This window comes from Cajanus cajan, chromosome 5 (genome assembly GCF_000230855.2).
Source record: "Cajanus cajan strain Asha chromosome 5, NIPB_CcT2T_4, whole genome shotgun sequence".
In the NCBI taxonomy this organism is placed as follows: Eukaryota; Viridiplantae; Streptophyta; class Magnoliopsida; order Fabales; family Fabaceae; genus Cajanus; species Cajanus cajan.
The window spans coordinates 17,998,610-18,011,025 of record NC_138521.1 but is presented as its reverse complement, the minus strand read 5'-3'; the positions used below and the strand labels follow the sequence as shown (position 1 = coordinate 18,011,025).

At 32.6% G+C, this 12,416-nt stretch overlaps 1 protein-coding gene across 4 annotated transcripts; it reads right to left on the bottom strand.

Moving 5' to 3' along the window:
- Positions 1-5,670: 5,670 nt before the first annotated feature.
- On the bottom strand, positions 5,671-11,749 carry LOC109810820 (histone-lysine N-methyltransferase family member SUVH2). 4 transcript variants are annotated; one of them, XM_083075033.1, is made up of 3 exons: positions 9,310-11,749; positions 5,875-6,240; positions 5,671-5,768 (listed from the first exon to the last, which is right to left on the bottom strand). In XM_083075033.1, the coding sequence occupies exon 1, from the start codon at positions 11,385-11,387 to the stop codon at positions 9,363-9,365; it is 2,025 nt and encodes a 674-aa protein (XP_082931159.1). In that variant the 5' UTR covers positions 11,388-11,749; the 3' UTR covers positions 5,671-5,768; positions 5,875-6,240; positions 9,310-9,362. The 4 variants fall into 4 exon arrangements, with proteins under 4 accessions (XP_082931159.1, XP_082931161.1, XP_020229978.2 ...); XM_083075035.1 differs by having other exon boundaries at positions 6,170-6,240; XM_020374389.3 differs by lacking the exon at positions 5,671-5,768 and having other exon boundaries at positions 5,811-6,020; positions 6,170-6,240.
- Positions 11,750-12,416: the final 667 nt, after the last annotated feature.

Genomic DNA, 12,416 nt, shown 5'->3' with positions numbered 1-12,416 from the left:
GATTTCTGACGCACGTAAATCAATGACATTCTTAATTAACATATTTATAATTTTAACAAATGATTTACTAAATTATAATATTAAATTTTGTATATTTAAAAAATTTAATTTCATTATTAAAAAATATATTTTAATACATATTTTATTTGAGAATTTTCAATTAAATTATCTCTATTTTTTAATTAAATTTCTTTCTTAATAAAAACAATATTTTTAAAAATTATTTATATTTAAATAATAAATATATTTTTTATATTCTAATAACTAAACTAAATTAATTTTTTTAAAATATTAATTATAATTTTTTATAAATTGTGAAAAATCTGGAGAAAAACGAAAAAAATAAATTCAAAAATCTGAAAGAAAAAAAAAGACAAAAAAAAAAAAAGCCCATAAATCTAAAAACAAAAACCAAAAAACAAAAAAAAATCCAATAGAGAAATCGGTTACTGGGTAACCGATTTTTAAAAGGATTTTTTAAATTTTTTAAAAAAAATCCTTTAAGAAATCGATTATCCAGTAACCGATTTCTCACTTGGGCCTCATAAACGGGTTATTTACGTAAATAATAATGGGTCCAGGTTATTTAAATAAATAAATAAAAAACAGTATATTAAAAAACCTCACTCCCTCTTACATCAAATGATGATTTTGTTGGTCCCAAATAGAACATGAATCTAAAAGGGGGTTGAATAGATTCTTTGCTTAGAAGACTTCTAATGGTCTTTCTTGCTCTCTTGCTAATTTCTTTATTTCTTATACAACTTTTTACTAAACACATTCATATTACAAACCAAACAAGATACAAAGCATATCAGATTTATTACACAGCATAACAGAAAGTTGTAATCCAAATTGATTTTAGTGATTACCTACTTTCACTTTATTACCAAATTGCATATATCATATCAGATTTTACAAATCAACTATCTATAATATTTAAGAAAATATTTCTTTTACTTTCTTGAAATTCTTTTTATCAATTCAATATGAAATGTAACAAGATATGAAGGTAAAGAGAAAAATTGCTAAGTGATTTATACTAGTTCAACCATACAAAGGCCTACATCCAATTTCAAACTTAGCTCCTCGCTAAATCCAATCTCTCTATTATAATATTCTTTACAAACACCATGTACAAACAATATTATAATCAAAAGACACAATCATCTAATCTTGATCCCACAAGATTATACAATCACCAAAATTCTTGCACCTCAAGAATCCACTTGAGAAAACTTATCTCAAGATTTCTCTGTCACTCTTTCTTGAGATGCCCTTATCTCAAAAAGTCACACACCATAGCATACACATGCATACAAAACAAAAGTTTTAACATCAGAATTGATACACTTGATGTGTAGATTGATCTTCCACAAATAATTGTTCAGCGATCTTGAATTTCTTGAACTTCTTTCAAGATAACATCTTTCTTGAATTTTCTTTACTCTTTGATTGTTTTGAGAAATATTTGATCATCACTCAAAAATGATTTTTAGATTCTTGAATATGTTTTTCTATTTCACTCTTTGATCTTTTTAATCAAAATATGCCATCTCTCCATTTCTTTTTCTTATATCATATCCTTTAGTTTTCAAAAAGAGTTATATTTATAGAGCAAATAATATTTCAACATTAAAAACTCGTCACAACAATAATCTATTACCAATATCAGGTAATCTATTACCGATTTGTAATGAAGCTGAATTTGTTGAAACAAGAATAGAGGTAATTGATTACTGAAGTTGGTAATCGATTATCTCAATCATTTTCCAACTTGTTTCACTCAAAAGTCACCATGGTAATCAACTACATGAATAGGTAATCGATTATCACAAAGAGGATGTTGAATTCCACTTCAAAACTAAGTTTCAATAATCTATTACCTAACATGGTAATCTATTACCTGACTTAATCATGAATTTTTTTTGAATGAAATCTTACATTATGTTTTCACATGAAATGAGAAACATTAAGTTGAAATATGAGTTTTATGCTTTTTAAAACAAGATGTAATTTTGAAATTAATTCATCATAATAAGCAAACACATTCAGGCCTAAGTCTAATAACAAGCAATACAATATCCTTTTCCACATAGGCCATGAAATACAAAATGAATGAAGCAAACTAAACAAAACTATACAAATCTAATGTTAACATCATCAAAACTAATTTTTACAAGAGAAAATTTCTTTGAAAATGTTTATTAGAGGAAGTGTAACACGCAAATCGTTTGTAAGACGATGTGAATCAGACGATAGTCTGTGTCATATATATTAAATGTTCATTATCTATTAAGACTAACAACAAAATTCATTTGAATGTTTTATTCCTTAACAAATCAAACTAGAAATTCATCCTAGAACTCACAAATCTATTAAAGAGAACAAGATCATGCTTTTCGTCAGAACTAAGAACGAAGATCCCTAAAATCACGAAGAAAAGAAGATAAAGGCATTGTTATTAGTAATCTATGCTGACAATATTTCTACAAGCTCCATTTGGTTTGAAAAGATGATAAATAACTTCCTTGATCAGATAAGATATATCATTTAGTGAAATAAATTTTATGTTTGCATTAAATGATTCTATGGTTACCTCCCATCATGAGGAAAGATGTTGAAGATAGACGAAACAAACTTGTAAGTTAGACTCAAAATGTTGCAACAATCATCTTCTCCAAAGTTGCTATGTAAGAATATTTGAAGCTCAAGAAAGAAGAGAGACATATGTAATGATAACAAATAGAACATTTTTCTAAAAGGAAAGAGTTTTAAAAAATACAAATTAGATGAAGCATACAATTTTACCTCATAAAGTCTAAAATGCATGTCATCTATAATGATTAATGACTAATTGATGTATTACTAATTGATTCCTTAATAGATCGAACAAAAAAAGCTCATTGAAATTCACAAATATGTTAAAGTGAATAAAGTCATGTTATGCATAAGAAACAAGGACAAACAAATCTCTAAAATCACAAAGAAAGTCAATAAAAATAGTGAAACTTATTCTAAATGGATTAAGAAATAAACGTAGTTTTAGTAGTTGAAACGAATCGGTATAAAAATTATTGTGTGTTTCATTTGCCTTTTCTCCTGCACTTTTTACTATTAGCATTACTGCTTCACTACTCAAAAAATGCGAATTTTTTATAGAAACTATTTAAAACCCTCTCTCCCCTCCTCCCTCCCCCCCCCCCCCCCCTTCTGCCTTTTTAGTGTCTATCTTTTTTTTGTAATTAGTGAAATGACACCTTTAATAATTTTTTATAAAATACAAATTTAATCAATCTAACTATTGTATTTGATGATATTATTGATTTTATCAAGTATATAGAATTGCATATAATTCTAAAATAATTTGGTAGTTCATCACCTATTCAACATACATGTAAATATTCATTGTTAGATAGTATACACAAAAGAGTTTAAATCATTTGAAATTGTAACATTAAATACAACAATTGGTTCAATTTAATTTATATTTTATAAAAATTATTAAAATATGTCATTTCACTAATTTGACAATATATGTCACATAAGCACACGCACATACACACTAGAAATAAAATAATAAATAATTTATTTTAGAATAATAATAACAATAAATAAATAAATAATGATAATATAAATAATTTTTAGGTTATAGATATTTTTAAAATAAAATAACTTTATAATAATAATAAATAAAATAATTTTATTATTATAATAATAAACACACGCACATTTGCATACACATGCACACATACGTCCGTGCACACACACTAAAAATAAAATAATAAATAATTTATTTTTTATTATAATAATAAATAATGATAATGTAAATAATTTTTTAGTTATAGATATTTTTAAAATAAAATAAAATTATAATAATAAATCATTTAAATTTATTATTTTTAAATAAAACTATTTTTTTAAGAATTAGTTTTCACTCTATTTCTCTTCTATTTTTTTCTAAAAAGTTTTTTTACTTTATTGTTTATTTACTTTTCTGCATTTTTCACACTTCTTTCACTTCTCTTTCTTTTTATTTCCCTTCAATTATTTTCTCATTACGAAACACAATTAGAATATTATTTTCCTGAAAAAATATAAAACAAATGTTGAGAGAAAATAATTTCAAGTAATACTTTAAAGTAAAAAAAAAAATCATCTATAGTATTCCTAAACATTCTTTAGAAAGAAGGAATACATATTGTTTTAGTATTCACGTATATAAATTAAATAATTTTAAAAATATACCCTTTTTAGTGATTTTGTCAAAGAAAAGTACTTATACAATTTCATTCCAATAACACTTACCATTTTAAATAAACACTTATGCAGTATCTTCCAAATGAATAACTAACTCATTTTGTAACATTTTGTCACACCAGAACTTCTATATCAAGCTCTTTTCCAACATATGCATATGAAAAATAAAAATAAAATTCATACTCTAAATTTTGTTCGAAGAGCTAGAGAGCACCTCTTTTGTCCTTAAAGTTGTACTTCATCTGACTCTTAGATTTTTTTATTGTTTTTTAGAATCCAATTCTATATAACAAAAAAAATTTAATTTGTGCAATTTATCCTTGTCTACTTACACATTTTGTAAGATCGCACCACATATACCCCCCTCCCTAAAGGATTGGAAAGACTACAAAAATTAGAGGAAAAAATAATCATCCCTTTCTGGACTTCTAATTTTAATAACTGATTGCAATTTTCAATTTGAAAGTCGAAGATAGTTAAAATTTCAGTTAAGGCATCATGTCACAAATAAGGACTGGTCACTGAATATTCAACTACTAGCCATGAATGAATGACATCCTCTCATGCATTTGTTTGGTTGTCCTTCAACAATATTTTTCTTATAAAAAAAAAACAAAAAAAAACTGATCTATGACTTATTCATTTTAAGCCTTTTTTTCTTCGTAAGCAAATGCATAGAATTGATAAGTTTTCATTAGGAATGAAAATTTAACATGTCAGACTTTAAATATGCAAACTAAACATAATCTATAAAATTAAAGTTTAAATTATTATCTATCCATTTTTTTTAAAGCCTAATTTACCCTATCTGTCTATTTAAAACCTATTTTACACTAACAATTTTAAATAGACCAATTAATTTAATTTTAAATAAATCAACAAGTCTTTTTCCAATTCTCATGATAAAAGAATAATCCATCATATTATTATTAAAATTTGTATAAATAAAAAATTAATGTAAAAAGAATATGTACACTAATATTCTCTTATGCACATTTGAGATTTTAAATAAACAACATTAGAGATGGAAGAAAAGAAAAGACAAAAATGCCACTATATTTATTTTTTATTTCTTGATTTTATAAAAAAAAATAATGTAAAACATTTAATTTAGTAAAAATGTTGAAAATATTAATTTTATTTTTTATATTACAAATTTATTTAATTATATTGTTAATAATGTAATATATATATATATATATATATAATTTTATTATATAGATAAATAAACTAATCTATCATGCTTAACAGTTTTTTTTATACAAGTCTAAATCCATTCTTTTAAAATAAATGTTTTCTTAAAAATCTAAACTTATCATTTTTATTAAATAAGTCAAATCATAAATTTCTCTATAAGACTCAACCTATTCTCATCCTTAATTTTTACCATACAATGACCATAAGAACACATTGGCAATAATACCCAAATCTTTCATGCTAAAACCAACTTCATGCTAATATCAAGTATGTTAGGACGCTCTGAGGCTATCTAAGTCAATAAAACTGACCTGCCAGTGTCCAAAAAAAAAAAGTTAGATATTTGCGGCAAATTCTGTAGGAAAAAAAACTACTCTATTCATTTGCTTCTAAACCAATTAAAATGCTGCAATTTACCCATCATTGCTAGCCACTGACATCATCCCTGTACAAGCTGTTGACTTACATTATATACAATGACAACAGAAAATTTACTGAATCCGAGCTATTGCATAGAAAAGGTGGTGAGCAAATGCTTCGCCCAAGAGCCCAACATCAACAAACTACAGAATAATTACAAAAAAGTGTTTAAGATTTAAGCACACGGAACTCCAAATCCTTTTCTTCATCACCACAGCAAATGATATGCACTAGCAAAAAAGGGTTAGACAAAAGCAGGATAATATAACAATTATCAAGTGATTTTCAATACCTTGACAAAAGCACTTCCACAGTTCCAAGAAATTTGGTGAGATTGAAACCTTCAGAAAATCATGGTTAAGTCTGCAAATGAATATCAAAACCAATGTTGTCAAGATTAAGATCCTAGTCAAGATCAAGAGGATGGTTGCAAGATCTTAAAATGTAGGCTTATAAGATCTTATCATAATGAAAAATTACACTAATACATTATAAATAAATATACGGACATAGAAAATAGGAAAGAATGCCTATAAATAACAACATTTAAGCAAATTTATAACTGAAATTTCATAACCATAACATCCAAACCAATTCAATCAGTCATATAAATAACCACCAGACCCTGCCCCAATACCACCTTGCCCAACAAAAGCATTTTTTTGGTGATACAAAGCAAACAGAAACACTAAACCAGCACCAAAGATGGGGAAGGTGTGTGAAGATGTGCAGGGAATCAGCAAGACAGCAAAAGAGAGGGTTAAGAGAGATGGGAAGGCAGATGTGCAAGATAGTATAGATGAACAACAGTTCAGAATGAAATGCAGTGACCTGCAAAAGGGCTGGGGCACAAATGTGAAGGGTTTGAGAGAGAGATGGGGTCTGTTTTAGGAATCAAAAGTGACAACTTAGGGCACAAAATTGGGTTTTAAAATATGGGTTTATGCACACCAGGTTGCACAACCCAGCCTAAAGTCTCCAATATCAAGACCGACAAACTCAAAAGACTACCTATTGTACTACTTTAAAATGGGAGTTTCAATCTAACTCAATCTTCCAAAACTACCTTATAAGATGAAGATTATTCTCCACTTATATACTCTATTTTAACCATACCACTAGTTGATGTAAAATTTCTAAGACATCACCCTCATGTCGAGGATTAGAGACCTTGAGCATAAAGTTTTTAAAGATCTAGATATCTATGGATGATTCAATAACATCCAGAAACAATCGCTAAATAAGCGCTAATTCCAACTTAAAATGTAGATTTGAACTAACTCAACTTTACAAAACCGGTTTGTAAAGTGAGAATTGTTTTCTACTTATATACTCTAGTTTGATCTTACCACTAGTCAATGTGAGATTACTAACAAATACGATCTTACCTATTTGTGATTTCAGGTGAAATACAGATCTTGACAAGGTAGCAGGATCATAAGATCGTACAGTCTTACGGTTTAGATCACAATTTTAACAACATTGACCAAAACAATACATTTTGGAACATATTACTATGCCCAACACAAAGTAGAAATCCAATTTAAACTCGCCCCATTAGACATTAAAATATCAATTGGTAGTCATGTGGCTACTAGATAAAATATCAGGATATCAAAACAAAAAAGGAAAAAGTGAAACAACCATTAAAACAAAGAAAAGTACTTTGCCTTTGTATAAGTAACTCCAGAGAGCACCAGAGACCACAACTCTGAGAAAACGACAGTAAACCTCTGAAACCAATGTACTAGACCCATAAAGTCAAATAATCAGATAATAAAGGACTTGCATATAATATGAAGGACTAGTTACCATAACTGTCAATAAAGTGCTATAGTGGTGTGGAATAGTCATGATTCACTAAAATTTTTAAATAGCAGCACATTGTCGAACAGCAGCTGTAGCGGCCACTATCACAACCATGGTGGTGCTATATTTAGAAACTTGTAGCTTTATATATTTGAAATCTTAATTATCTACGAAAGAGAGCTTTAAATATATTAATTTGAAACATGAATTGTAACATTGACACATTAGTCATCCCATCAACATTACTTTTCCCATATTACACCTCCCATCACAAACAATAACCTTTGACTTATTCCTCTTCTGCCATTTTTTTTAAATTACAGAAAAACATATTTTCCTTATATGTTATGGGCTTCAATTTCAAACCTATAAAACAATCTTATATATTGTATATGAAATATGAAATGTGAAATATGAATGCCTTTTAAACTTATATATACTTTCTAGACTTTTACCGTTATTTACTTGAATGTTTAGCTCAACCTATGACCTTTTATTAATTCTTAATTATAAATTATAAATGCCATAAATTTTGAGTAATTTTTTATTTTTTGAGAATTTATAAGTCTATAGTATAAATTATCTAATTTAGAATAGTGGCCATCCCACTATGCCCTTGATGTCATCTTTTACACACTGGCACAATTGTCAGGTATGAGACCTAAGTCTCACACCAAAAGTATGAGCCTCTAGTGTGAGGCATGGATCCAAATTGCGATCACAATCGCAACTGTGGTCGCAGTTGTGGCCATTGCAATTCCATTCATTACAACTGCTGTAATGCTTATTGTGATAATTGTGGCATGAATTTATTTTATGTTCACACCAAACATAATTCATCAAGACTAGTTTAAACATTCTATGTCTCCTATTTTCCCTCCCAAATTCAACCTCTCCCTTGTTACCAGCCCATTATCATTTTTACTATTATCTAACCTTCATCACTCCATATAAATCTACAAAATAAAGAATGAGAAACTAGTTGTGTGAGGACCACGAAACATGTGGCCTAATGTGGTCGTCTCACACACTGTCGCAGATCTTCCTATGATTTTTGAAAACAGTGCAATTGTGGTGTGGTTGTGGACACAGCCACAACCGCAATATTGTTGTGGCTACATCATGTCATCTGGTCCAAAATAAATTTCATACCCAATTATCATACAAGTAACATTCTCCGCACTTGGGAAATTAGATGAGCCATGTATCAAACACATCCTATATACATTTTGCACTTTGCAAATCAGACTACAACGAAAGACGTGTGAACATAAATGGAGAGAGCATATACCAGAAAACAATTTTAATCTGCTAGATCAAGAGCAAACTACACAAAAAGGCTCATATATCAGAGCAACCATTATACAGATCTGTTTGTAAATTAGACTACAATAAAATACTCAAACAGAAGAAGTCAATCATCAACCTCAGTACAATATATTGCCAGTCCAAAGTACACCTGGAATTTTGAAATATCACAGCACTTTTATGTGTATAACTAATTCTCATATGGTAAACAGAGCTTGCATTGGAGACAGCAAAGTACCAGATATAAAGTAAGATGCAATCAAAAGGAAGATAATGGTGAAAACAATAGAGTTGAATAGTAGAACTAGACTTTACCTCATTTTACTGTGCCCAAAACTCAGCTTCAACATTAGAAGTGTATTATCCATTCAGTTACATATAGAGAGCTTGCCTGTCCACTCATCAGCTACACCATAGTCAAGGCTGAGCTCTCTCATGGGAGGGATGTTCTCCATTGCAAATAGCATAACGTGAGGGAACATCAAATTGTTGTGATCATACAGAACAAACTGAACCAAGACATTTGGAGTTGAACTATGGCTCATATAGCAAGCAGCATTCCTCATTGTTGACACATCCAGAGAAAAATCCAAAGGAGGAATTGATGGATATGATGGTCGCGCATACTGTGGGTAAATCTGAGACAAATCCCCCCATTCTGCCCATCTTTCAGAAAACCGATTAGGATATATCAACGAGTCACCATTCATTGTCAAGAGCTGCGCTTGCTGCCTAGTCAAAACAACCCCTGCAAACTCGCAGATAAAAGCACCAGCTAGAATAAGATCCAAGGACCTAACTCCCCAAGCGGTCTGCTGAGACCTAAACACCTCCAACCTATTTTTCAGCCCCTTCTGTGCAACGCGATTGCGACAATGAGGAGGGCAAGAGCAGAAAGGGCCACATTCAAAAATCAAAGGCTTCCCCCTCACAAGATGCCCCTGAAGAGTATAAGGAAACTCACCCCCATTTTTCATAGCACAGAAGCACCCATCACCACAACCATCCACACAATCACAACCAGTAGCCTTCCCACTCTGGTGAAACACAAACTGCGGAAAACTAGTCCTGGAAAGATACTCATAACAAAGAGGACCCCGGTCGTCATCTATGTCGTTAAAAAGCCGAACCGGAACATTCTCCTTCCTGTTGGACATATCAGCAGCAAGACAAAACACATGATTAAAATCCAAGCCACTCCTCCTAATATTCCTAGCCTCCTTCAAAACAGCACTACCCATCTTAGCCTGCCCGGGAATCCTACAAAGCCTAAACTTGTAAACTCTAAAACCAGACTTGCCAAACTCAAACCAATGATCAACAATCTTATAAACTCCATCATACACATAAACCTTACCAGAACCAGAGACACCCCCCTCGTACCTAATCCCGCGAATAACCCTCACCTCAACGCCATAATGCCTACTCCTCTCCAATGCAAGGTTCCCAGACACCAACCTCTGATCAGCAACCTGCTTGGAAGAATTCTTCCCCTGGCCTCCATGGCCAGTGTAGACAATAACCTCACCATCATCAGCATCATCCTCATACCCACCAGAAACAATGACACTCGTGGCTATAGGCTCCCCAGTGGCACTCATGTTCCCAGGGAGATAATCAATCCCAGCCTGCACCTGACCGTGCAACCCAACCACACACAACTCCATTCGAAAAAGGAACAAATCCCCAACAAAGATTCCCGGAATTGGCCCCACAATCCGCTTGTCGCGATTCAGCCACAGCCCACGCTGCCGCATCAGCGCCGCAGCTCGCGCGTCGCCGCGGAGCCGCCGCGCTCTGCCGCCTCCCTCCAGCGTCTCCGCCGCCGCCGCCGCCGCCGCTCGCTTCTCCTCCTCCACCGCCGTCAGCACGCGCAGCGAGTCGTACAGCAGGCGCGTCCTCCTCACAATCTCCCGAAACTGCGCCTCGTCCCTCGCAGACATGTTCGACACCCTCACGAGCTCCTTCTTCCGGCTCTTGCCCCGCCTCGCCACCGCCACCGCCACCGTCCCCGCCGCAGGCACCGGCACAATCGCCCGCAAATCATCGGCGGAACCCGCATTAGGGTCCGCAGGCACCGAATTCACCTCGCTAGGGTTTGGCGGAACCATTGCGTCGGCGTCGGGGTCGGGGCATGAAACATTGGGCGGTTGGAAATCAACGTGGGTGGCTCCGAAGGCGAAATGGAAAAGCTCGGAGACGCGGTTGAACTCGGAGAGGAGGTCGAGTTCGGCGGAGAGGTCGTCGGCGTCCCAGAAGGGTTCGGACTTTGGGACCAAAATCGAAGGTTGTGAGTGCGGCGTGGGTAGCGTCGAGGAAATGTCTGGTTCTGGTAGCGGCGGTGAATGAGGGAAGGCGTTAGTGTTGGTGTCCATGGAGAGAACAGAATCCATCGTCGGAAAGACCAACAAAGCATATGATGTTGGGTTAGAAATGGAGCATGAGAGAGAGGTTGAAGGACATTTGGAAATGGATATGGATATGAGAGGCACGTTTTCCGATACTAAACTCGATGGATTAATGGTAACTCAGTTCTGAGTTCTGAGTTCTGAGTTCTGACCTCACTCACTCACTCACTCAGTTTAACTAGGAAGGTGCCCAATGCGCATCGTGTCACACTCTCTCACCTGCCTCCTGCAATGTGTGTATGCTTCGGTGGGTGGACTCCAACACTTTGTTGTCACTAAACGACACTCCTTTTTCACTTTTCAAGGCCCTCTTCCCGGAACAAAAACAATTGCTCACTTCAACATACATTCTCTCCAAAGTCCAAACACATCTTAAGAGAGGGAGAGAATTAAATAATATTTCTATTGTTTAAAATATGTGAAACTATTGAATTAAAGGGGAAATAAATAAATTACAATTTTTTTACTTAATGATATTTAGTATGTAATTTTACTTCCTAATTTTTAATTGTGCTCGTTTAGTCATTAAAATTATTAAGATAGTTCTAATGTGATATTAATTAAATAACATAATTACAAAGGAGAGTTCTAATATTGTGATACTATAGGTTGGGTTGCAAGGTGCAAGTAAAATAAGGAGAGTGAAATTACAAAGATGGTGGTTTCACAAAATTCTGTTTCCATGCTGATGTGAGCAAAAATACCAAAGGCATGATACAAAAATTGGCATGGCGTCAGTGTCCTTATCCAGCTAACGAAATTAGCTTCACTGTATCCAGCGGTTAGGGGGGGAATACAAAGATGTTTAAACACCTCCTTCTTTATTACCTTTTTTCCAACACTCTACCTCTAATATTATCTTAACCAATACTAATGGTGTTTAATGGTTACAAGTTTAAATTTTATTTTATTTTTTAAGAAAGGCTTCAAATAGGAGTCCATAAAAATTCTTGTTGGGATAGATCATCTCACTAAATTATAAATGCTTCTAACTCAAATAAAATTATTTTTGAA